Genomic DNA, 25,749 nt, shown 5'->3' with positions numbered 1-25,749 from the left:
CTGAATATGGATTAGCGCACTCAAGCCACAAGGCAGGGGTGCGTTGCTCGGATCTGACTGCGGTGGATCTCTCGGATCGGTGGCTGCCCACTGTAGGAATTCCAGAGTACAACGCTCATAGTCAATTGTGCACGTATGGTTTATTATTACGCATGATGAACGTGAAAATAACTGTAAGAGAGAGCCAGCACACCATAGGCTCAGGTTTATCGCCAACCATGTAACTCGGAAAGAAATGGGCCATCGAATAGGCACTGCCGTCAGTTACGTTGCAGTGGCAGAAAGTAGAGGTGGGTGAACAGGAGCCCAATTCGTGGTATATCACTATTTTTCCCGAGAATAACGAGAATACCAGTAATTTGCTTGTTGCGATCGCTAGCCCCAGGCGGTGGCGGTGGCTTCTGGGCCTACTAGGACTGTACGTGGCTACCGCCTACCAGGTGTTTCCGATGGCCGTATTTGCTTGTTCTACCACTTCTTGCTTTTCAACGGGCGACCTCCCAGATCATATCGGGTCCGTGTAGTAGTAGTGCTGTGCCTGTGGTGGTTGCCTCCAGTTCTGCGCCAACATCATGATCCTCATCAGCCAGCACTGCACTCGATCCCCAGGTCCCTGTCCGCTCAGGCTGTTCACCTTTTCTTCGCTTCAAGTTCTCCCATTCCATTATCCACTCGCCACGAACTGCGCTGGTGCGTCTGCCGTCTCGTCGCTTGCTCAACTCTTCCTCTCCCCTCCAGAATCCCCTTCGCCTGGTCTTTGGTCAGGTAGTCGTCTCGTCCGTCGCGCTCCCCCCTTGATCTCGTTCGCTCGCTGTTTGATGTCGTCTGACTGCTGCCTCCCCGGTCCCCTTCCCTTCTCGTCCGCGACCTAATTACTATTTCTTCACTATTTATCCACTTTGCCCTGTGTTCAGTCACGCCGGTACTATTGTTCCTTACTAGTCCTTGTGGTCTATTCATCCCCGTCCCCGTCCCCTCTCAATCCTGCTCTTTGTCAACAATAATAGACTGGGCAGCTCCTAGTTGCCCTCTTCGCCGTTTCTGCTTTCCTGCCACAATACTTATATCTCTAACTACTATTCCTCCTCGTTGTTTCTCTCTCAACCCTCTCCTCGTCTTTTCTCCTCTGCCACTCTTGATCTCGCTTCAGCTCTCTCCCATCTGGCTTTGGGATAGACTCTCTCGACACTGCGGTGTTTCGCCAAATTTGATGTTCTCCGGTTCTGTCATGGCACATTCGAGCACCATTGTAAGTCTTGTTGCCTACCCGGTCGAGCGCCAACTCATCCATGTTGTTTGTAGTCGCCATCTTCTCAACCTTTGTGAGATCTGCAGCCACCACACACTGCCGCAATTTCACCTTCACGGTTACCGCCTACTTTGTGCAATTATTATTCACCGTTCTCACCAATTGTCATCGGCACCATTAATCACTGCCTCTCTACACCACGTCCCCTACATAGAGACACGACTTCTTTAATCCACACACAAACTTCTCCTCCTTTGCACGGCAACTTGTCGCCGGACACTTCTCAGCTGGTGCGGATTGTGCAAACTGGTCCTTTGCCTGCGGCTTAATCATTGGAAACTAGGCCAGCGAAATGGAGGTGGTGGAGGGAAGAAGTTCATCCAACGATCTGTCGAGTGCACCTCCAAGCGACGCCGAAAGCACGCCAGGGTCGCTCAGTCATCTTACAGCAAACCACGCAGCTCGCGATAGCGGCGCATCCGGGAACTTTGGTGTTGCAAGTGTCGGTGCATCTGCAGCTTCACCAGCCACACTGCAACCGGGTGCAGCCCGCCAAGACAACCGCACCGCCACACCCGCCATGACCGTCAGCGGCGGTCTGGCTGCCAGCGCCGACCTCCCGTCGCAGCCACCGGCCAAGCGCACGTATAAGCCACGGAAGAAGAAAGATCCAAATGCTCCTCCAGCTCCACCAAAAGAGAAGAAGGAACGTGCTACGAATCGTCGTCCTCGTGGCGCCTCCACGGCTTCGATTGGACCTCGCAAAAAGCTCAAATTGGAGCCAGGAGATGACAACAGCACCATCGAAATCAGCCGGCCCGAGAGCACGGGTTTGCAAACCTCGACATTAGTCCAACCGGTGTTGTTCGCCTCTCACACCCTGCTTGGCGGTGCTTCCGATGGAGCCACCAGGCCGACAGAAACGGGCGGTACGAGTTCAATGCATGATTCTCCGGCGCGCGCTCAAATGTCTTCCCAACGCCAGTATGACTACGCTCCTTCGACGCCAACTTCCAACAATGCCCCCGCGCCACGGTCTACCACCATGTATGACCCCATCAGGTCGGTAACCAGACCCTTCGAATCTTCCCAGCCCTCTGTAACATCACTTCAACCCACTCTCACTCCACCGAGACCGACCTTCAACCCCAGTACGTCTCCGGCCATATCGGGCATCATTGACCACCCGACGGCACCAAGTCTCCAGCATTCGACAACAGCGGTTAATCAGCAAACCAATGTAGAAACGCCATACTACCAAAGCAATGGCAGACCCAAGACTTCGCCCCCTGCGCCGGGGAAGTCGACCTCGATGGAGTTGGACTCTGCTCCGTTGGAACCAGCGCAGGCCAAGAAGGCTGCAGCCCCTAAAAAGACAATATCTGAAGCGCCTACTCGTGCGACATCGCCCAAACCGACTCGAGCAAAAGAGCAACCGCCTCCAGCACCGCCAGGATCTGGTCTTCTTTCGGCCAGTCTCTTTGGCGGAGACTCGAGCAATGATGGAGCTACGAAGGGTTCAGGGAAAGGGCCAAATATTGTTCTGCATATTGACCTTAAGGATCCCAACAACCGAGTCATAAATTTCGCACGTTTGGCGGAGGAAAAGTACGGCTTCGCTGCTCTATACCCGCGCCAAGCTGCTCAGAAAGAGCGCCTCGCCAAAGTGGCTGCTGCCGGGGCTGCATTGGAGCGGTCTGCGTCAGGGAGCAAGTTTGGCGGAACATCTGGCGCCGACAGCGGTGAGGACGATCTCAGTGTTGACATTGAACGTGATTCCGACCATGACGGCGATTTAGCGATGTCCGGAGTCAATGGCGGCCCAGAGGCGGCAAACAGTGGCACCGATGCGCCCGGCTCCAAGCGTCGACGTCGAAGAAAAGTTGAAGAATATAATCAAGACGATCCATTCATCGATGACAGCGAGCTACTCTGGGAGGCACAAGCAGCGGCGAGCAAGGATGGCTTCTTTGTCTACTGTGGACCCCTGGTACCCGAGGGCGAGAAACCTGCTGTGGAACGGTATGTATTTCCACTTCCCGACTTTCTAACCATACTGACTATTCACCGTAGGGCTGATGGAACAATCAAGCGAGGCCGCGGCCGTGGCCGAGGCGGTGGCCCTGGTTCTCGAGGTGGCCGGGCAGGGGCGGCGGCTGCTGAAGGAGGCTCAGGGCGCGGCGGAGGACCCGGCTCTCGTGGTGGTGGAGTTACTCGCAAACCTCGAATCACCAAGAGTGAACGTGCTCAGATGGAGAAGGAAAAGCTCCAGCGGGAGAAAATGGCTCCTCTGGTGGCTCGACCTACGGCCTATCCCACTTGAGCTCTCGCTTCGGTGTGCAGGCATGTGTTGTAGTCCTGCTGCAAGCATGGCGTGTGTGGTTGTCGTTGCGCAGCATGCACGGACTGGTGACTGTTCATGGACTGGAAGTGGTTGTCCAAAGCTGCCCTTGATTCGTTGCCTACCCTATATCATGGGGAGTATTTGTATGCTACGAGGGCGCTGGTTTTCAGTATTGCATGCAAAGGATCTCATGATACCGGATAGCCTATCCGGCTGTCGCGTAATTCCCACATTGTGCAATGGGTGTTTTAGACCTCCTACCACTAGTAGTAGTACAGCATCTACCTACCTAACTTATTAGGTGTGGTGTGCGTTGTCTACTGTATTCTGTGTACTGCGTGGGTCACCGCTTCGATAGAATAAAAGGCTCAACAGTGCCAGTGATGGCAAACAGAAGAATAATTTTTTGATCTTCAGGCCGACGTTTGGATTATCTGCCAATCCACTTCCGCGTGTCCGGTTTTCAACGTCAGACTGTATGCACATCGCTACGTGTGGCTTTTTGCAGATGCAAAGTGCCTCTAATGAGGACCCTGAGCAACGGTGATCCCTCGCCTGGATCTGGCGTGAAGTGGGCAATACCGTCAGGTGGGTTGGGTAAGCCCTGCTGTTGGTACGGAGTATGCCGATGCCGTGGTCCGGGTAGCACTGCGCTGCAGGAGGAGCGGATATTGGAGACAGTACCGTGGTGATACCAGGGGAAATACGGCGACATCAGGCCTTTATCCAATAGGATCTTTTGCCATCCACCAGGACACCACTTCCGGGGGTATTTTCAAACTATCGTACTCGACATTACTCTGCTCGACCGGACCAGTCTAATGTCTCTAGGGACACTGGACTAGTCTTCGTTCAGTAAGTCTCCAGCATGGGAAATATCTCGTTAGTCCAATTTGCCATGGCCCTGACACTGGCCTGCACTGTTGCCGCCGATAGACTAGAAGCGTAGTACCCTGACTAGCAGTTCTTCAGTCCCCTGTGACTTGTCAAACACTCTCCCTGGAGACAGCTTCATTCTAGCGTGCACCCTCGGCCAGAGGCTACTCCTCGCTAAACTGGATCTCAACTTGAGGTCGTAGAGGTTGCTAACTTGCACTGGATCTCGGGCGTAGAACGACTCGAGAAAAGCCATCCAGCAGCCCGTGACCGCCTATCTCGTGCTAGCACCGCGTAGTACGTACAGTACTGCCATTTACACCCTGCAATTGTGGTGTAGGTGCCTTTCCTGACCAATCTTCACCACCTTCGGCATTCCCCAATCCAGACCTCGCCTGCGCTACACCTACCGACTTCTTCACCATCACCACTACCGCCTTCGACCCTCTGTATCACGTTCCAACGGCTCTGCTTATCGCCATCATCCCATCGCCACGCTCTTACGATCTGCTGCCTCGAACAACGTGTGCTCTCCTAAACTTCTCGATTTCATGTTCGTGTATTCTACCGGTCTTCGATTTTTTCGGGCGACGTGCAGTATCCTTGCGACAGCAATGCCACGCCCGGGGCACCGCACTCTCCCACTACATACACGGACGAACCCATGCTAAGTGCAATTGTCGATTCCACAGAACACCTTTCTTCCTCCCGACTTCTGTCGGCGGTTGCTCTGCGCAATTGTCGGAGCGGCGGTGAAACTGAGTCCAGACAATCAGGCGGACGGACACACGGATAATATTGAGCGATCATGGATGGCTCGCAAGGTTTTTATGGGCAGCCGTATACCGCGGTCAATCCGCCACAGACCATGGACGGCTATGCGCAGGATGACCCGATGAATGCCATGGTTTCCGGCAATATGGCTCCCACAGGACTGGGTCAGCCACAGAATCTCCACCAGATCGTCAATCAGAACAGCGAGGAACTGATGCGCAGACGACACACCTTTCAACATCAATATCCTCAGCTTGCTCCGGATCGGAACCGAAGAGCCTCTATGCTCGAGTTCACCTCGTCGATCGACAGTGACTTCGCCGATTTTCAGTTTGATCCCCAACAAACTGACCCGTCGCTGGCCATGCCGAATGCGAACCCCGACATGCTGCCGATGCAGAAGCCCCTCGATCCTCGAAGAATTCGCTCTCGCGAGCACTTGTCCCTTACCGCGCGCTTTTCTCAGATGCAGTCCGACTTTGATGCTCCCTATAACCCCGTTATCATGGCCAGCACTTCAATTGGTGTTGAACCCTCGGCCGCTTACATGCCTACGGGAATGGATATGACCATGGACATGTCCATGGATTTTGATGCTCTGGGTGGCGCCGTGACTAGCATGAACATGCACGCTGGCCCGATCCAGGAGCCTGTGTTCAATGCTTCTCCGATAGACCAGGCCTTCTCGATACCGTATCCACGAACCGGTCATGATCCAGGTGGTGGGTCAATGAGCCCACTGGTTCATAATCATATGGCAAGCATACCACAGACCATGTCATCAATACCACAATCTCTCCATCACCCGGCACAATCGTTGCAGGGGCAACACTCCATTTCAGCCACTGTCACAATGTCAGGAGGAGGTCCTGCTCAAGCAATAGCTTCCCCCGGCCATGCTTCATCCAGGAGTCTTTCGGTGGATGTTCCGTCCCCCTTTCCCGCGAATGGTATTGTACAATGAAAGTCCCTCCATCATCGGAAACTAATGTCGAACAGCCGATATACCTCAAACTTCGTGTCCAACAAACCAAGCTGCCCTGCCACACACCGCTCCAATGCAAGGCCCTCATCAGCCTCTAGCGAAGTATGCCAACGCATATTCCTCCAGTGGATTTGACATGCTTGGTGTTTTGGTATGCAATTCCCCTGGTCAACCACAGTCGAGCGAGGCTAATCACAATGTAGATGCGCGTTGCGACGAGGCCCAGGCCCGAAATCAACATTGGTCCAGTGGATTTGTCCTGCGCTTTTGTCGTGTGCGACATCGAAAAATTCGATCTACCGATTGTGTATTGTTCCGAGATGTTTGAGAGATTAACAGGCTATACAAAGCATGAAATCCTAGGTCGAAATTGCCGTTTTCTACAGTCCCCTGATGGCAAAGTACGGCCGGGTATGAAGAGAAAATACGTCGATGACAGCTCAGTTCTGTATCTCAAAAACCAAATCAGTAAACGAGCAGAAGCCCAATTGAGTCTGATCAACTATCGGAAAGGCGGACAACCGTTTATGAATCTCCTCACCATGATCCCGATCCAATTCGACTCGGACGATTACAAGTTCTATGTCGGGTTTCAGGTGGATCTCGTCGAGCAACCGAACTCCGTCTCAGGCCGCAATCCAGGTATGAGCTTTCCAGTGTATGGACATTTTTCCTAAGATCGAAGTTACTGACATGGTCTGCACCAGACGGTAGTTATGCGATCAACTACAATAGAGGCTCACTCCCCGCATACGCGCTGCCAGCGCCTCCCGATCCAAGCCAGGCTCTACAAGAAATTGGCCAGACAATCCCCAGGGACGAAGTTTCCAAGGTATTGAGTTCGATTGGCCGGGGCGAGACCGACCTTTCGAGGCGCATTTGGGACAAGATCCTGTTGGAGAATGCCGATGACGTTGTGCACGTTCTTTCGTTGAAAGGCCTGTTCCTTTACTTGTCCCCTGCCAGTCGGAAGGTGTTGGAGTACGATGCGAGCGAGCTTGTTGGCGTGGCTTTGTCGTCCGTATGCCATCCCAGTGATATTGTCCCAGTGACTCGAGAATTGAAGGATTCGTCGAATGGTGCTCCGGTCAATGTGGTGTACCGAATCCGCCGGAAATTCAGCGGCTATACCTGGTTCGAGGCACACGGCGGGCTGCATACCGAACAAGGGAAGGGGAAAAAATGCATCATCCTTGTGGGGCGCGAGAGGCCAGTCTATGCCCTTGATCGTTCAGAACTCGCGGCGGAAGAAAACCTGGGAGAAAGCGAGCTGTGGTCTAAGATCTCGACGTCGGGGATGTTTTTGCACGTCTCGTCCACGTCCCGAGTCATGTTGGACCGGATGCCCGAGGACCTGGTGGGAACCAGCCTGCAGGCTCTGATGCGACCGGACTCGAAGCGGGAATTCTCGCGGGCACTTGAAGTGGCCCGAACGGGAGAGAAGGTAAATTTCAAGCATGACCTCCTGAACAGACGAGGCCAAGTTCTGCATGCGCAGACCACTATTTATCCAGGCGATGCTCGACCAGGGTTCAAGCCCACATTTCTGCTGGCGCAGACGCGCTTGTTGAAACTGACCCGGACAGCCCTGCTCAACCAGAAATCCCACAGTTCGTCATCGACCTCGACTGTACAGACATTTTTGGGATCTGGGTTGTCTTCGGGTACAGGGACCAATAGTTCATCGACATCTATATCGCCCGACGGCCAACCGCTGGCTGGCCATGGCAACGCCGTGACACAAGCGGGTGGTCACGGTCTGACGCTAGGCAACCAGGACGATGCCTTGAATTCCGAAGATAACCTGTTTGACGAGCTCAAGACGACGCGGAGTTCGAGTTGGCAATTCGAACTCCGACAAATGGAGCGCCAGAATCGGATATTGGCCGAGGAGCTGCAGATCTTGCTGAGTCGTAGGAAGAAGCGCAAGAGGAGAAAAGGGCTGGGACAGCTGGAAAAGGATTGCGCCAACTGTCACACGCGGGTGACCCCCGAATGGAGACGAGGTCCTAGTGGGAAACGTGACCTGTGTAACAGCTGTGGCCTTAGGTGGGCCAAACAGGTAAGCAGATTGACGTTAGGTCGACCGTGTCTTGACCATGGCTAACCTGGTGCCTAAAATTGCAGAACGGCCGAGTTTCTCCCAGGAAGACTAGCAGTGTCGCTCAGAGCGAGAAAGGTTCAAAGCCCGCCGTCCCCGCCCAGGCACCCGTCACGAACAATGTCGATGTTAAGGGGGGCAAATCGCCAGCCACAGTCAACGGTACCAACCAGGAAGTATCCTCTGGTGCGACTGGTCCTGCCACCACGGTTCCCAAGGACCAAGAGAAAGATGACCGAGATCCATGGCGAGGGACAATGCCTCCTAAGATCGAAGAGGCTGAAGAACCCCCACATCCAACGGTGTTGCCAACTTGAACAGACCCTCCCTCCATTCTGAAAGGAGGATTGTCCAAGTTTTCGCAGCTGGGCAGGACTTGAACTCACTTGAAAGGGCGTGAACTACCCACAGTCCAGCTTCGATGAATGTATCGAGACACGATGACCCGGGTGGGCGAGAGGGTCGATCACTTCGTGTATCACCATACTGCCATTTATCATCTCAAAGGGGTCCATGAATGTCCCGACATCGACTGTCATACGAACTACTTACGATTTGTTCTCGTTCTCACAGGGCCGTGTCACCGATTGTGCAACTTTGCAAGGGATATTGTGCGATAACAGATCTAATCGGTCTCAGCATAAAATGAGATGAGCACTGCTGGCTCGGTGCACAACCCGCGGCAAATTGTTGCAGCTGCCTGGACATTGAAATAACGGCCTTTCGACGGAGCCGACACCGAAACCGAACCCTGTTGAGGCTTTTGCAGGGATTCCCCTGATGTGGCCCGGGTACAGCCACGTCTGGCTTTCAGAGAGTCCAAATTGACGGAACACTTGCATTCGCATCTCAGTTTGTCTTTAGCGGTTGTCGCGATCCCAACAGAAAGCCGTGCGATACTATTTCTGGCAATAGGCATGGAACTCATGGTATCTCGGGTGGTTCATACTCACCCGAGCGCTGCCTTGGGAAGCCCAGATCTCCTCCGGAGCGGTCCAGAAAGCCATGTGATATACATACATGTGTGTCTTTTGTGTCCATCTTACAATGCATGACGACATGTTGAAGAAACTGGCCATTATCGATGAAGAAGACATGAGGTGTATGCGAGTTTGCATCATGAGGTCGAGCTCGAGAAGTCTTTTTTTTTTCTTTGGAGGGCGATGGTGCTTTCTGGATGACATGATGGGATTTTGGGGTTTATGCATAGTCTGGGTGTTTGCGCGGATTGTCAGTTATTCAGTCATTAGGTACAGTTAACGACCACGCACACGACCACGGTTACGAAACAAATATGAGAAAGGGCATGAAATTTATTCAGACGGCACGCTGCGAGGATGAGACGGGTTCGGGCAGGAGGGGGCCTTGGAGCCGAGAGCTTATTTGTCGTGTTTCTTTGTTCTCTCTTTGCTCTGTTCGACTCAGGGGAGGATATACCTTGGAACTTGTTCTTCCGTTGCAGTTTGATGCAACGACGGGGTCGAGCTACGGTGTCTATATCTAAGCTACCTACCTCCTGCATGCCCCGAGATGGATGAGGGCTGAGACCGGGGGCTGGACGAAGTCCATTTATCGAATTGATCATATATTATCCATCGATTCGGGTTGACAACTATATTTCGGACATATCCTCGAAGTTCCTGGCATATTCACTTGTGGGTGTAGTTGTCTAGATTGTGGACATATGTGGATATATTTCGATATACAGTAAGCACGTCGCGAGGATCCTTACCTTTCTCTCTGGTCATCGTCCCACCATTCCACATGCAGTGCAAACACATTGTGTCTACCTATATACAAATATTGAAACAGTCGGAGAATATACGATCTCTCTCTTTCGTTTTGGCATCACGATAGATAGCTAGTCAAGAGGGGCTCCGTGCTTTTTCCCTTTCTCTTTCATGGTCCTGGCTAGCACTGGCCTGCATGACTGATGGTGGTAGGGTACCATGCACTCCCAGGTTATCCGCAGTTGGGGATGCCGTCGGTACACTGGCAGAGCTCGAGGTTGCCGCATTGGTGGCCGAGTTGCCAGACTCCGGGGGAGACGCAGTAGAGCTATGGGATGTTGATGAGTATATCGGCAAGAAAGACGGCGTCCCTCGAGGCCAGACAACAAAAGAGATCAAACGTACAATGGACAGGTAATCGTTGTTGCAGGACGGTACGCCGTCAATGTTGGTGCAGGGCTGGCCGGGCTGGGCGACCTGGCAGATTCGTTCGACAAGGACCGGGTTTGGGTTTGGGTTTGGGTTCGGTCCTGGAGCTGGGGCTGGGGCTCCGGAAATCAATGGGCTCAGTAGGAGGATGAACGTCGTGACGATCAGGGTGATTGAGGCGAGGGGGTGGGTTTGCATAGTTGCTGGATTGGGTGCCTTTGTCGTGGTGTTATGGGAGACGAAACAACGGATCGATCGGTAGACACGATTGACTCGAGAGTTTTAAGACCGCGAAGATGATGTTGCCAGAATTTGAGAAGTTCGGGCGATGGAGAGAAAGACTTGCGAAGGTGTAGAGTGTGGATTGAGAAAGAGACCTCGACTGGGAGGAGTTGGCTGATGTTGTGCTTTTTATCTTGCTATGGACACTTACTTGGTCACCTCACTCACCTGTGGGCGGTGCATGGTTTGTTAGTATCATTGACCTTCTTAAGGGCCCTCTTCTCGAGCGCCAGGTAGTATCTAAGACGTTCATCATGTAAAAGGTGTGGCGGAGGTCGTTCGGTGTATGCCTTTGGCTACGCAGGCTCCCCAGGCGGGCGTCAACAGCTCTGGAACCCCAGGTGTCAGAGTGAGGTTGAGGCCCGGTCGAGGCTGAAGTCTGGCGGCAGATCTGCCAGTGAAAGAATCCACGGCCTGTTTGGGAACATTGCTGTGGACTCTGAGCGCCAGTGAGAGGGCTGATATTGTTGTCGCCGCGCTTATGGATCCCAAAAAAGGTACCAAATAATGGCCCAAGAGTGTAGTTTTTACAGGTAGCAAGACAATGCGTCTGTTCTGAGGGGCCATGTTCGTGTACGGTGATCAGCAATGTTGGCAGAGAGACAACATCAGGGACAAAATAGCCTGGGTGCCGGTCTTGCTGGTGCAAATTATTTGTTCTGATATGATTGGGAAAGACTGTAGCAGCTGGCCAGCAAGCAGGTTGGCGCATATTCAGCACTTGGAGGACATCCGTACTGGACACACTCTCGGCTCTGAACCCACACACACCTCCAGCTGCTCAGTTTAGATACTGAAAGTGTTTGAGATCAGTGAGGGATCAGATTCGAGGAACAGGCAAAATAGAATGGTGGGGCCATTGCTGCGGTCGGTCTTGTTCGAAAAGCAAGATGATGAAGCATGCAGGGTGGTGTCTCGCTTTTTGGAGTGGGCGAAAGAGAGCTTGCTCGCATTCTTGATGGAGACTTGAGTCAATCGGCTTTTGGACAAAAGATCATGGCGGAAGTGATAATGTCCAGCTGGGTCGCAAGTCACTGTGAGTGTGCAACATTCGCGATGCAGATGAACCAGCAGTAGCAGCAGCTTGAAGCCAGCATGATTTAATTAGGTACTGCACCTTGAGAACCACCTCCCCCAGCAAGTACCTACAACTACTTTGTTCAGGTAGGTAGTAATACAGAGGGCGTCAGTATGGACTGTAGATGTGCGAGGCTTGAGGTATCGAGATCCAATCTCTATAGCGCTGCAACATACGTTGCAGGGGATGTGATCTTGCCCTGTCCCTTGGCTGTGGCTCCCCGGGTCAGGCTCCAAGGCATCAAAATACTACTAGTAGTACGCCTTGAAGTTGCCTAGAAGCAACCACGCATAGGTGCCCGGATATGCCTAACGAGCCTCTGTTCATCTACTATACTACAACTGTATGCCTCAATGTTGGTGGTAGCATGTCAGTTCCACGGTTGATGGTCACCTGCAGTGCAGCATCGTAGGAAACAAGGTCTCATGATCTGCTTTTGCTCGAATCTTGATGCCCAACCACGACGATCAACTACGATCAACTTTTTCTTCAGCGCCGTTTCCTTTTGGGCCGGTGCCGCGGCGGTAGTGGCGGCGGTGGTGTTTCAGAGGGTGATGGCTGGGAACTTGTGGCGAAGACATGGTCCCGACCAGGAGGTTTGGCTTCTGTCTCTCCGAGCTCCAGTGGCCGTGGACGCCGCCTACGGTGGTACACGCAGTGCTACTGTAGGTACCTCACAGAGGACCGAACACCTGCTACTACTAGTACTGCACAATTCTTTCCCCAGACACCTGCTGTTCCTGCTCCAGTACGATATTCAAATACTCGTAGATGGTGTATAAGGGGAGCTTCCAAGTCAGTATGGATGATGTTACGCTGACCGTCTGGATGACCGGAGAATACCCTGCTCTTGTCCCTTACTTTCTCCTTCGTTACAGTAGATACCCAACATCGATGATAAATAATGCAATGTTGCACCACGATCTACTAGACTACGCAGTTCCACCGCCCCTCCCTCGCCTGGACTCTGGGACACTTGTTCCCTGTCTCTGCCTCTCTCCCTCTGTTGAAGTTCGTATCTCTGCGGCCCCCTGTTGGCATCTGCCTCCACTGGGTCCCGCGTCCGCCGCCGTCACCGTCGCTCGCCCTCGTTGTCCGCGAACCAGGCTTCCAGGCCTTGGGAGTCCTCCATTCCAAGCTGCCCAAACCCGAACCCTGCATCGACGATATGCCATATGACTGATCTGACGACCTGTGACAAGCCTCACCTCACCTCATCCTCTTTTTTCTGCTGCATTGCGCACAAAAATCAGATCCCACGCATACTCACTTCAAAAACACCAACTGCAAGCATTGGACCATCGGCGATTTCGCAAGCGAATCTTTCTGGCTTCACATCCGACCTCTACTGCGACATCGATTTTCGTTCCTGACGCTCTGCCTCCCGAAACTCCACGCGCTGCATCTTGTGACGGCCTGGCGCAACTGGCGTCTCGCTTCTGCTACACCTGCGGTCCTGCATTCAATCGGCCGCCCTCCGCGCCCGACCATCGAAATTGAACGCTTGTTCTCTGAGTGGTATTGCCTCATATACAGGATCTATACTGGCACCCGTGCTCGTGTGCAGCCCACTGGCGCATTCCGACCCTCCCTTGCGCCCCCTTGTGAAAAAGCAAAAGCAAGAACTCCCTTTTCCGGCGCCATTCACAGTCCCGACGACGAAAAAGAGCCAAGGACCTTTCCCGTCACAACCGCCGCTTGTGCGAACTTGTCCGTGCGCCGACTCCATATCTCGGGTCTAGCATCGTCATCGCAGAGATACTTAATATCTTGTCGCATTCCCCGGATTTCTAGTGAACCATATCGGCGAAGAGCTTGTACAGAAAGAACACCAGTCTCGCCCAGTCCCAGAGCGATATGGCAGATAAAATTTCTATCACTATCTGTGGGGATGGAGGATGCGGTATGTGTGAAGCCCCATCGGCGCAATGCCTCTGGGTCGGTCGCATGCTGATGTCGGGCGCTCGCAGGTAAATCATCCATTACGCTTCGGCTCGTGCGATCACAATGGACGTCAGAGTAGGTCGAGATCCATGTTTACCCGTTCTGGATTTGGTCCTTTCTAACTCGTGTAGGTACGATCCCACCATTGAGGACTCTTACTCGGTCACGCGCACAATCGACGGCCTCAACTATCACCTCTCACTGACCGACACCGCGGGCCAAGAAGAATATCGAAGTCTGTGGGCGGCGTCCAACCTACAGTCGGACGCTTTTCTACTTGTCTACGACATCACCAATGCCGCCTCTCTCGAAGGGTTGACGTGGTTTCTCGACATGATCGACATCGAGGCCGAAAACCGACTCGAGCAGAATTCGAGACTACTTCAACAAAAAGGCCCCAAGGTTCGCGGCCGAAGAGAAGAAGGCTGGAAATTCCCTCCGATCAAGATCATCGCAGGCAACAAATGTGATCTCAAGGACGCCCGAGTGGTCAGCAGCAAGTACGGCTGGGACTGGGCCAAGAGCAGAGGCTGTGGGTTCATGGAGACTTCGGCCAGAGAAATGGTCAATATTGAAGAGACATTTGCTTGTACGGTTACCCCATTGTGCCACACAACAGCACCAACACTGCTGTCTGTTTGTGCAGAGACTGACTGTTTTTAGTGATTGTTCGCCGGGTCGTCGAGGCCAGAAGACAACAACAAGGCTCAGGCGCCGAAATGGCTCCTCAGTATCCCCCCTTTGGTTCCATTAAAGGTCATACTCCCAACGTCAGCGCCGGCGCTTCCCAAGTTCCCAGTTCTATGCGTCCTACTCCCCTACCGATGGCCGAAAAGTCCGGTTTCGACGATGACAATCCTCCTGTTCCATGGTGGAAACGGATTTTCTGCTGTCAGGGCTGATGAACAACAAAAGAGAGACCAGCACCCAACCATTTTGGGAGCTTATATTCGCCACATGGTTTCTTTGTCCTCTTGTACAGTACGGGCGGCTATATACTGTGTTCGCTGTCCTGGCTTCGACCTGGTCGCATTGAGTGGTCAGCATTCAAAGTCGGGGACTGTATTTATACTATGCGAAAGCGCCCTCATACCCGGTGCTGCCTTGGACACGAGAAGTTACAGTCATCACATTGCATTCACCAAGGCGATCAGCCTATTTGGCAAGCCACGCCACGCCACGATGTGTGCTGCCTCGCTCGAATTCGGCCCATCAGGTCGGCTGGTGAGGAGGCCATCCGGATATATATACTTTAGCATCCATCCACCACTCAAGTTGCCCTGCCGAACTTAGCCGAGCTGAACAGGATACCTGGAATCGGGCCCTCCCTCCCCACAACAATCTGAGTCGATTCCTGCGAGTTGCGGAGCGAGCAGCAAAAGGGACCCGCCCCTCCACGAACCGGAACCCGGGAATCAATCCAGTTTCCGTTTCGAGAGACTCTTGACCGCGTCCGAGATACAAGATCAACGACCGACCTGTATTTATTTCCCCCCGGACTGGCCAGAGGATGGGTTCCTACATCCATCGGCAATACCATTCGAGTTGATTGACTGACTGGCGCTTCGGTCTCCGACAACGCCCGCCATCTTTTGTTTTTTTTCAGTGTGTTCTGCTGGACTGGCGCCAAGTGCAGAATCCGTACCTACCTACACTACCACCGCTGCCGGCATCCACGGGACTCTCGGCAAGGAATGGACAGGGGACAGGAACAAGCTGGTGAATGAAATGGCTGCCTCACTTGATGTTTTTTGATCTATCACCCTACCTACCTGCCGTACCGTCTATACCTTTGTGATTTCCTCTGATCCAAATAAGCAGGCGATTGATTCGTTAGACAGTGTTTATGTTTATGTCTATGTTAAACAATCTTTTTTTGCTGCGTTTGGCGATCGGAAAAGCAGACGGAACCATATCTATCTTACAGTATCTCTATCTATATACCTAAGTATCTGTTATTACATGGGCATACATATACCTAGGTAGGTACTTTACGTACCTTGTATGCGGATATGTAGCTGATACGTGTTCTTCCTCGTACGAGTAAGTATCCTTATACATGGGCACCATAATATGTGTCCCATGTGTTCGTAGAGTTATGAGCTTGGTACAAGGAGTACCTAGTACAGAATCAACAGGAAGGCATCGATCGTACTCTAAGTACCGAAAAAATCAGGTCAGTTGGTATCAATCAGTATCAGGATCCCTATCCCTATTCCTATCCCTGTCCCTATCACTATCGGATATCGCCTAACAGCTAGGGGGGTCCCCACACAACAGACAAAACGTCTATCTATGTGTGTGTCGTGTGTGATATCCCCTTCACCGCCCAAGAAGAGAAAATTGAAAAATTGAAACAAGACCCAAAGGGTTAGTAGAAGTAGTAGTAGTAGTCCCCATCCCATTCCCATTCCCAAGTCCAAAGTCCAAAGATACCTAGTCCGACGACCATCATCGATTCGCCCCATGCTCCATCTCAAAAACAACATCTTTTTTCTGGAGTACCCGCTCGCTCGCTGGACCAGAATTCCAAAAAAGAAACCCCGAACCATGCTGCCGACAAAAAACGCCTAATCCATGCTGAGTTACGGTGTGAATGTATATCATGGTGTGACCCGACCCTGCGGCGCCCCACATCCGTAATTCTTCCTGGCGGACTGTCAATCGAAAAGCTGATTCCAATACAATACCATCGATATTGACCGCGAGTTCCAAAGCGAATAGTCCACCGCCACTGATTTGACCCATCAGATACTACATTTATGCGTCAGTACTTACTCATCCTATTTTAGCCTCACGATAGCGAATCAACGCCGGCCAGGACGACTTTCGTCTTCCCATCCTGTCTTGCTAGCGACCTGGCTCGACAAGGCCAAGTTCGCTTGCAAGGGCTGGCGAGGGCGGAAAGAAAGCACCATCGAGACATGCTCAAAGGGAGAGACGTAGGGGAGGTGGACAGGGCGGGACTTACTAAATCTCAATCGGGCTGATCTGGTCGAACGGGAATAACCAATTACTTCCAGCCTCGACCTTTTCAAGCCTACACAGCAACACAAAGACACAGCCCAACGTCAGCACATGTTTTTCACTTTTGGAGTACTGGGACGGCAAAAAGAGAGACAAAGGCAAAACTCACCAATCATAGGGCCAAACCACAAGATGTCCTTGTATACAGTTCAACAGCTCTTCCGCCTCGTCCACACTGAGGATGTCGTCGCTGGCGCTGAAATCCCTTCTACCAGATCTAGTGGTAGCTCTTCGGCGTCGGCGCGCAGTCCCCGTGGTTGTTCCAGCTCCCTGGGCGGCTGCGGCCGCCGTAGCCGCGGCGGAATTCTGGTTGATGGCATCCGAGTATCCCACAAAGGGAGTCGTGGCATTGCTGGCTCCAACATTCGGCGATGCGCCTCCCACAAATGGAGGGGCGAGTTTCTCTTTCTCCACAGCAGTGGCCGTGCTCGGTGTGCTGGTTGTCAGCTCTGTTCCAATCTCGCCCGCATCTTCGTCGTTGGTGTGGTCAACATCAGCACCGCCACCTTCTTTCTCGTCCATGACTTCCCCCTCGGGCACACTCTGGAGTCCAGCATTGTAATCATCTACTTCTGCGGCCAAAATGCCGGCCTTTTCTTCCGTCAGACTCTCCTGGCGATGAAGTGACGGCTTGCGCTGTCTTTCCGCCTGTTCCTGGTTCGCCTGTGCTGCCCAGGCACGAAGCTTGGCCTTTTCGGAATCGGCTTGTCCCTCCTTTGACTTGGCGCCAAACATGTCTTTCACCATGTCCTTGGCATCGCCCGTACCTTTTTGAATATCGGCAGGCACAGAAGTCAGAGCCGTCAGTTGTGCTACCGGGGCATGGGTTCCGGCTCCTGGAGGACCACTTTTTGCCGCGGCTGCCTCTGATCGTGTCGGTTGAGCCACCTTCTCTTCAATAGAAGTATCATTGCCTTGGAGTTGGTCGAATCGCTGCTCATACGCGACGTACTGGTGATAATCATCCCAGTTTCGAACCTGGTTGTCTGGCATACAACGAAAGACAGACCGGTAGATCTTGGTATTATTCTCGGCGACCGCGTGCCAAGTATCATAAAGAAAAGCGTCGTGAATAGGGTCTGTCATACAATCCTGATCAACCAGGGGTCTCTTCAGCTCGCTCATCAGAGGGTGACGACCCCGAGTAGACTCCTTTGAGGGCGTCTTCGTAAGTGGCGGGCCACCTATATCCGAGTCATCCAGTTGTGGAAGAGCAGGAAGTTGGGATACAAGTGGTAGACCGAGTTGCTCAGTGTTCATCCGCTCCATGTTCGGCCGAGGAGGCAACGGGGGATTCGGTGCCTCCAAACTGACCACGTACGAAGGCAGACGCTTTTCTTCGCCGCGTTTCCTGGGATGTTGCAAGGTGGCATGACCTTCCGGATCGACATCGGAAATCAATACCTCTTTGTTTCCTCTTACAAGGACGGTGTCTCTGCCGTTGCCCAGACCGGCGGCTTCTATGTCTGCCATCTTGTCAAACCCTTGCCCTTCGACATCATGCTTGTGCTGGGTGTTGCCGGTGACACGGGCATCCTCGGTCAACTTTCGACCGCTCTTGAGGTTGGGATTGTCTGCCTGTTCCCAGTCAACATCGTGGTTGAAGCTCTTCAGGTCCTCGGCGCGGCGTAGTAAATCTTCCCGTATATCCCGCGTGCGATCATCAGGTGCATCCCACTCATCGTCATTTTCATCTGAAGCCTCATCTGATGATCTGGGTTGTGGGGATTTCCCTGCTCTCTCCGACCGATTCCGTTCCGCCTCCATAACGTGAGCATCCTCCATGATCTGGTCGACATCAAGACCAAGATGTTCCCTCATCAACCGCATCCGCAGCGTATGAGGGAAGCGGCCCACCTGGTAAGGCTTGCCGTTCATTCTTGACCAAACCATGTCAGTGTCTCGAACGACCGCTGCGCATTCAGAATCACGGTTTCCCAACATGGAACGTTCATTTATGTTGGCAGAACCAATGATAGCAACCCTGTCATCCACGACCATGCATTTAGCATGAATGTACAACTGCTCTGTAACCAAGGTATTGGTCGGCCCAATCCTGCCCCATTGGCGTAAGCTGTAGAACTGGATGTAGTCCTCCGGTTCTATACCAACGGACTTCAACCGTCCAAAAATGGACGATTCTCCTCGGCAGATGCTGCGGTATTGATACTGCATAATCAACCGCACACTCGTCCCACCTTCCTGCTCCACTGTGTTTTGAAACCCTGGGATCAGGGGAATAAGTATAACGGCTCTCCAAGCTTCGTCATTCTTGGCTGCTCGCGTGATCCGTTCGACAATGGCATCGTTGATCTTATTGTGGACCGTGGCACCCTCCGTCTCACAGCTCGAGATGAAGAATTGATTCTCAATGTAGACAAAATGCTCGGATTCTTCAATCAGCTTGACGTACGCATTCATGATGCTGTGCTCCGTTTTCTCCGGGGTCCCGATCGACCACGGCCCGGCAGAACGAAGTATCTGTACTTCGCAGGTCCCATCAAGTCCCAAAGCCTCGAGGTCAGCCGGGTTGAAATCAGGAGGAGGCAGCAGAAAAGGCGTCGGACGCGTGGGTTTCCGCTGTCGCAGGATGTAGTTCCACCTCTGGACAAAATGTCGGGTCAAGTCGCGAGCTGGCTGACCAACAACCTGCATCGAAATGTCATGCCACGGCATCCGGGGTACCTTTTTCCGATCGTACATTTCTTCATAAGGTCTGTTGAGGGCGTAAAAGTCCTGTACTCGGGGATTGGAGTAGTCTTTGCCAGGCCACAACTGGCAATGGTCGGCATCCTTGGGCAAATCACCTGTCTCAAACCCGGTAGGTTTGTCGTCGACGAGTGTATGCTGTGGGGTGTCCCATCTGCCAAAGCACAGGTCTATTCCACCCACAAACGCCAGAGTGTGGTCGACAATGCACAGCTTTTCGTGATGTGCCCAGAAGAATGTGTTCTGTCTGAACTGATTGGGCGATCTCTGGACAAAAACGTTCGGGTGCAGATCAAGCAAGGAGAACTTGGTATATTGTGAGTCGATGGGAATTGCCGATTCGATGTTACGATATACGATAACAAAGATCTTGACGCCCTCCTCTGCCTTCCGTTTGAGCAGGCGATCCAATCGCCATTTTTGACTGATCGCCGGAGGGCGTCTCATGTACAGCTCCGGACTCAACCACCAGTCGTGAATGTAGATGACGTCCTTGGCCTGTTCCAATGCACGCGACAGCACCCACATGTGATCGCGTCCGTCCACAAGCCACTGGGCAAAGCAGTTCGGTCTGACTGGCGCAAAGCTGTCAAACCTGTTCTTCTTGACCCACGGCGAGATTTGCATCATTGTGCGGATAGATTCCTCGAACTGATGCAACTGCCGCTCGTTCCTGGCCAGGAGCTTGAGTCTTCTCTCCGAGTTGGCCAGCTTGAGACGATGATGTTGGGGATGTTTGGCCGATTCCCGGGCGGCCTCTGCCAACTCTTTAGCGCCCCTTTGCTCCCCCTGGCGGTGTTTCGTGTATTGGATGTCGAAGTCGGAATCGAAGAGCAATACGTCGTATATGTGCATCTCCTCTGGGGAGTCCACGCAGACGACGTAGCTATGCCTCACAAGAAACCACTTTGGCGCATGCTGATGCATGAAGTGACGCGGAGTCATCGCCTTTCTAAAGTCCAACCCCTTGGCGGATCTTATAAGAAGGAAGCCTTCTTTACCATGATAGCTGCCCTCCGCCGCAAGACGCATACCCAAAGCTGAGACTTCAAGAAACTTGCAGACTCGATTACTCTCGGGACGAAAAAGCAAGAATTTGAGCATCTTCTGAAGGTAAGCTTCCAACTTTTTCCGCTGTCGCTCAGCGAAACGAGCATCTCTCCGTGCAGCTCCCCCAGGAGTTCCACCGTCAGGTAAGCCAGCCACACTTGACTTTCGTCGACCTGGTGTGAATGAGGAACGGTGCTGGATTTTCTCAATAGGTCTTTCGGTATCCGTCGCAGCGCCAGCATCATTGTCATTAACCGGTTCGTCTTCTTCATCTTCCTCCTCCTCATCGAACCCACGGAATGATTTCAAATATGGGAACGCACTTTTGGGAAACTTGGGCATCTGTTTGCTCGAATCGCCACGGCCAAGGAGCTTCTCTGAACTGTACTGAAGCTTGTACTTGAGGTGGAGGTTGACAAAATCGCGCAGAGATCTCTTCACAACCCAGTTCATCCGATTGATTCCATTTCCATATTCAAGCTCAATGCGGAAGACCAGATGGGGATCAGATTGTGTCGAGTCTGGATCTTTGGACTTGTCGACCTCGCTGTCAGTAATCTGCAACTTCAACTGCTCTAGCAGAACTGGGATCCTTCGATGATCGTGCTCGTCGCGCTGGAACATGCTCGCAAGGATTAGTGCTGCGGGCGTTGCGGCAGACAGTTCAGCCAATAGCTCTGCCGACTTTTCGTGATCCGGCGTCCGCTCTTTCTTTTTGCTTTGACCCAGCATGCGGAAGCTATTTTTGATTTGCCTCCACCTGGCTGCACTTAGCGTTGACCCGCGCTCTGCCATCAGCTTCCGGCGGGAGGGAGTCTTCGGGGTTCGCACCTCGCTCGAGCCGGCATCACGGGAGGAGTTCATGTTGGAGAAGCCTAAAAGCGTCAAAGGGCGTCGTTGACCTTCGGGCGTAGTATCGCCAGCCTTCTTTTGGCCTCCATAACTGAGGCCACGGAGCGGATGACGGGGCGTCCAGCCACCAGCACCGGCCAAGTGTTTGCGCCCTTCGTCCTCGGACAGTCCTCCGTGGGCCATATCTGTGTCAGTAGCTCTCCGAGCCAGCAGACGAGGTCTGTCTGGTTCTGAACTCTGCGGCATGCTTGAAGAGCCCGCCCGCATCGGACTGTGTGGTGACGACGGTGCCGTCTCGACATTATCGAGATGACGGAATCTCCGTCGATGTCTGCGAGACCTTCGTTGTGAGGCCCCAGTTTCCGTGGCACTCTCTTCGGCATCCGCATCAGCTTCGGCACCGCTATCTTCTTCCATAGTCGCGGCAAGTCCGGATTCATTGCGGCCTGACTGGCTTGATAAGAAGCCATCCAACTCCTTGCCATCTGTTGAGCGTGCACCTAACGACAAAACACTGGGAGAGCGAGCGTGTGAGAAACCTTGGGGTAATGCAAGAGCTCGGAGCCTAGCATATAATGACTGAGGCTTGTCCTGCTCTGAGCCTTCATCTCTGCCACCTGGCGGTGTATCCTGGCCGCCTATGTGGGCGTCGATCTCTTGCGTGTCCCGCGAGAACTGCACACTCTTCCTTCCCACCGTGGGAGTTCCGTTGCCATTCACAACACTGTCCGACTCGGGAAGCTCTGTAGTCCAAGTAGGTAGGTCATTCGACCTTGCCGCGGCAAGTTGGCTGGAAGATGGAAGGGCTCTCTTTAACACTCCGGCCGTCTTGGATGCCGTCGACAAGGAATCCAACCTGTCTGGCGAACGTTCTCGGGGCGTTACACTCGGTGGTGTTGGTCCAGATGCCAAAGTCTCAACTGATCGTTCATTTGTCTCCACCGCTGGCCCTGGACTGCCATTCACCGCAGGACTGGGTATGGTGACTTCGTCATGTATGGTCTTGAGATATCCTGCACTGCCGCCTGAACGGAAATCGGGTGTGTTCCGGTTCATATCAGCAGTTTCGGCCATGATGCCAACTTTCTAGGCCTGACGGTGGAAAGCCGGTTCGATCACGGTGGCCGCAGCCGTGCCTGCCGCGAACAGTCCTTAGACACGGACGAGCATAATGTGTATTTTCCTTCCCCTGCACTGGATTCTCCTTGTCTCAAAGTTCGTGCAGATATAGGTAGGCAAGGCTGGGTGTGCTCACGTAGGGGGTCCTCGTATTGAATGGGAAAGCTGTAAACAGTGTCGTTGGCGGTGATTTTGGGGGGTCGGAAAGGTGTCCGGAGTATTCTTGTCGTCTGATCTTGGATGATAACCGTCAGGGTCTCGCTGCTAAGGATTCGGAGGGATATGCACGTCTCGAAGACCAGGCTTGAAAGATATGCTGCTTTCTGGCCTCAAACTTGAAGGAGTCGCAGGTGAAGGGAGTTGTCCAACAAGTCCGGTCCACCCTCAAGTTACGCCGATAATCGCGGTGGAGACTGCGGCCGACTACAATGGTGTACTCTAATTGTGGTTTGTACAGTGGGCACGAATGACCACTGACAACTGTATTTAGCGGGACATGGTGATTGCGGTGCGCCATGCCACACAGCCTGCTGGCAGCACATGGAGCGTCGTCCTGGCGAGGACCTGTGCCCCTAAAGCCCCCACGTCGCCCGGAAACTGGCTTAAGGAGCCCCAGAAGTAACCTTTTTACGCCTAGTTTCCTAACCTTAAGGGAGGTGGGCACGACTTAATTTGCCTTGCCCAACGCGTGTCCTGGTCTGGCCGGGCGCAAGGCTGTGAGATCCCAGACCTGTACAGTGTGTGCAACAGTTCGATATTCTCGACTGAAACTTGGCGAAAGCGCTTATACAACCACACCGGCGTTCTTCAGAGAAGGTGCTCCAGATGTGCATAAAACATTTATATATTCCGCTTGCAATGCGTGTGCTTGGGTCAATGGGTACAGTTACCGTCTGCTCATGACGGTTGCTTGTCAGTCATGCGACAAGTCCCCAGCATAATGCTGCCACCATACCCCCATGCTCGCTGCCACAACCAAATCACACATTTTCAAGCCTTCATCACCAATGATTAACTTGCCCAGTTTTGCACTCTTTCCTTTGAATCCACCTCCAGCTCTCTCCCGTCCGAGATCGAGGTTCAGCCGATCTTCCTCAACCGACTGATCGGACTGGGAAGAATCTTTTCTGGAATGGGTGAGACGCGGGGTGTGGTCGCTGCTCTCGACATGCGACAATTGCATGCGAGCTTTATGAGTCAGGGTCTGCAAACTCCGTCTCCATTGTTCTCGATTGGACGCCATTGACGACCGCGGCGGGTGTATGCTCTCTGAATTATTGTTTTCCTGCTTGTGGGGATCTTTGAGTCGCATAAAAGACCAGGGCAGATTGAAGCGGAGCTCTGCGACGTCAACTGCCATCGTCGGTACTGACGGGTTCGCAGGCGGCAGCGTGTGTCGACATCGAATACTTTTGCCGTCTACACCATTGCTGAATGCACACACGCCCTGCCACGGTGACACGAAGGAGAAGGCATGGCGCGGTTTCTTGTTGGAGGAAGAATGGGTATGGTGGAAGAAATCCGAAGAGTTGCTCCTTTGCCTGGTCAGGGGCGAACCTTCATTGTTAGCAATAAGCATATAAGCAACTCTTCTTTTTAATAGATGCCCCGAATCTCCTTCCAGTTGGGCGAACTTGACATATCCTGGAGAAGTAAGTTCAATTTCGAACTCTCTGAGAGGATTACCTTGCGGCTCCGGCCCAGGATAGATTATGCTTCCCACGTTCCATTGACTGCCAGACGTGGGGTCCCTCCGGATAAGAGTGATACGCAACAAGCGAGAGGATCTACCCGCTTCAGCACTGGTGAAACCAGGATCTGATCCTCTGGATTGTCCCACAGGGCTCGCGCGCAAGGAAGCATTATCCGCGCTTGCGCGGTTCGGCTCATAGGCATCAGCTGGAGACGTCGACTGGACTGGCTTCCTGGCCAATTTGAACTTCATCTGCGCATCACCAGCAGGGGTTAAGGCGTTGCCACCCTCCTCCGGAGTTGTGCCAGGAGACGGCTGAGCAGGCGACCGCATTAGTCGGGCACTGACAGGCTTGCGAGTGATTCCGGAGTGACTGGTTGCCTCTGATGTTTTCAGTCTCAAGTGAGTGCGTCTGGCAGCATACCGGTCGGCTTGCGTGGACGTTTGAGTCCCCGACAATGCGGGCTGGTAGTGTGGGTAACTCTTTGGAGGAGTGGGAGGCCGTTGCGAGGCAGGATGGTTTACATAGGGTGTGGGAGGGAGAGGCTTCCTCTGAATAGGAACGTTCTCTTTATTGCGACATTCAGCAGCCTTGGTGGCCTCCAAAGACTTTCGCAACTCTTCATCCTCCGGCCGCTCCACATGAAGGAAGTACAGACTTGACTGAACGGCCTCGATGCTTATGGAGGCCTTGGTAGGCGGCTTAAGCGGTGTGAGGAACACATCTACCAGGCTTAACGTATGTCCATCTCTTAGGCAACTATCTCACCTTTGCTGCCGGGAACCCGAACGATGTAGAGGACGAGGGGTTCATGGGTTTGATGTGTGGGATTGCGCGGGTATCGTGGAGGGTTTGCAAAGAGGGCGCTCAAGGAGGAGATCGACCGGGCTTCGACGGGCGCACTCATGTGTCAAATCTGAGCTCAAGGTGAACTGCGTGAAGCGCAGCAGTCGTTGGATGCGTCAAAATTTACCCAGTGTCGACAGGACGAGTTGTTGGATTAGAGAGAAACGAAGTATATGCACCCGCAACCTCACATGAGCAATTTAACAATCAGCATGACTGGTTAGGGCTGCGTTACTACCATGGCTGGGCCAGAGTCGTCAAGTACAAAGCGATCAGTGAAGAGGGAGGGACGTGGTTAGAAGTCGGAGTGTCTGAGCCTGGAGGGCTGTTTGTTGTCAAGTCCGGAACGGTCGTGGAGTACTACGGAAGTAGTGCTGATGCGGTGATAGAGGCGCAGCCTGCAGCCTGCCATGGTCCTGCAGCGATGGGTTGGAAGTACCACTGTCCTTCCTACAACTTAGGCCGATGTTCCTATAATAGCACTCGATCTCGACTAAATAAAAGCAACTGGAGGTGCAATATTGTGGACCACCGTTGGCGCACGCATATACCGAGTAGGCTCCTGCTACCCAAGTACCTGTGTTTATGTCGGAGATCCGCCATGCAATGTAGGTAACCATAAGGTCCATGTAAAGGGCGTTGTGCACCGTTTTCATGGAG

General features: G+C 53.0%; 5 protein-coding genes across 5 annotated transcripts; 3 read left to right on the top strand and 2 right to left on the bottom strand.

Moving 5' to 3' along the window:
- Window positions 1-592: 592 nt before the first annotated feature.
- Window positions 593-4,010, top strand: HMPREF1120_06319 (uncharacterized protein). The gene is made up of 3 exons (XM_009160520.1): window positions 593-1,249; window positions 1,303-3,271; window positions 3,323-4,010. Exons 2-3 carry the CDS (start codon window positions 1,602-1,604, stop codon window positions 3,570-3,572), a joined length of 1,920 nt encoding a protein of 639 aa, XP_009158768.1. The 5' UTR covers window positions 593-1,249; window positions 1,303-1,601; the 3' UTR covers window positions 3,573-4,010.
- Window positions 4,011-4,581: 571 nt separating this feature from the next.
- Window positions 4,582-10,146, top strand: HMPREF1120_06318 (GATA transcription factor LreA). The gene is made up of 5 exons (XM_009160519.1): window positions 4,582-6,193; window positions 6,243-6,379; window positions 6,432-6,870; window positions 6,936-8,290; window positions 8,356-10,146. The coding sequence occupies exons 1-5, from the start codon at window positions 5,278-5,280 to the stop codon at window positions 8,644-8,646; spliced, it is 3,138 nt and encodes a 1,045-aa protein (XP_009158767.1). The 5' UTR covers window positions 4,582-5,277; the 3' UTR covers window positions 8,647-10,146.
- A 2,610-nt stretch (window positions 10,147-12,756) lies between these two features.
- On the top strand, window positions 12,757-15,995 carry HMPREF1120_06317 (Ras family, other). Its single transcript, XM_009160518.1, has 4 exons — window positions 12,757-13,751; window positions 13,819-13,867; window positions 13,924-14,381; window positions 14,456-15,995. The coding sequence occupies exons 1-4, from the start codon at window positions 13,706-13,708 to the stop codon at window positions 14,692-14,694; spliced, it is 792 nt and encodes a 263-aa protein (XP_009158766.1). The 5' UTR covers window positions 12,757-13,705; the 3' UTR covers window positions 14,695-15,995.
- Window positions 15,996-16,762: 767 nt separating this feature from the next.
- HMPREF1120_06316 (phospholipase D) lies at window positions 16,763-22,504 on the bottom strand (the record flags this gene model as incomplete). Its single annotated transcript, XM_009160517.1, has 2 exons — window positions 16,763-16,832; window positions 16,929-22,504. 2 exons carry the CDS (start codon window positions 22,502-22,504, stop codon window positions 16,763-16,765), a joined length of 5,646 nt encoding a protein of 1,881 aa, XP_009158765.1.
- A 958-nt stretch (window positions 22,505-23,462) lies between these two features.
- On the bottom strand, window positions 23,463-25,150 carry HMPREF1120_06315 (uncharacterized protein; the record flags this gene model as incomplete). Its single annotated transcript, XM_009160516.1, has 2 exons — window positions 23,463-24,967; window positions 25,012-25,150. 2 exons carry the CDS (start codon window positions 25,148-25,150, stop codon window positions 23,463-23,465), a joined length of 1,644 nt encoding a protein of 547 aa, XP_009158764.1.
- Between the last annotated feature and the right edge of the window lie 599 nt (window positions 25,151-25,749).

This window comes from Exophiala dermatitidis, assembly GCF_000230625.1.
Source record: "Exophiala dermatitidis NIH/UT8656 unplaced genomic scaffold supercont1.5, whole genome shotgun sequence".
Lineage (NCBI taxonomy): Eukaryota > Fungi > Ascomycota > Eurotiomycetes > Chaetothyriales > Herpotrichiellaceae > Exophiala > Exophiala dermatitidis.
The sequence above is the reverse complement of the archived record's forward strand: the minus strand, read 5'-3'. Positions and strand labels throughout refer to the sequence as shown.

Bases quoted from the DNA above. Each gene is read 5' to 3' on its own strand.
- HMPREF1120_06319 (XM_009160520.1), top strand. From the start codon at position 1,602: ATGGAGGTGGTGGAGGGAAGAAGTTCATCCAACGATCTGTCGAGTGCA. The intron at 3,272-3,322 runs GTATGTATTTCC...TATTCACCGTAG, and splicing joins GAGAAACCTGCTGTGGAACG to GGCTGATGGAACAATCAAGC.
- HMPREF1120_06318 (XM_009160519.1), top strand. From the start codon at position 5,278: ATGGATGGCTCGCAAGGTTTTTATGGGCAGCCGTATACCGCGGTCAAT. The intron at 6,380-6,431 runs GTATGCAATTCC...ATCACAATGTAG, and splicing joins TTGACATGCTTGGTGTTTTG to ATGCGCGTTGCGACGAGGCC. The intron at 8,291-8,355 runs GTAAGCAGATTG...CTAAAATTGCAG, and splicing joins GCCTTAGGTGGGCCAAACAG to AACGGCCGAGTTTCTCCCAG.
- HMPREF1120_06317 (XM_009160518.1), top strand. From the start codon at position 13,706: ATGGCAGATAAAATTTCTATCACTATCTGTGGGGATGGAGGATGCG. The intron at 13,752-13,818 runs GTATGTGTGAAG...GGGCGCTCGCAG, and splicing joins CTGTGGGGATGGAGGATGCG to GTAAATCATCCATTACGCTT. The intron at 14,382-14,455 runs GTACGGTTACCC...GACTGTTTTTAG, and splicing joins TATTGAAGAGACATTTGCTT to TGATTGTTCGCCGGGTCGTC.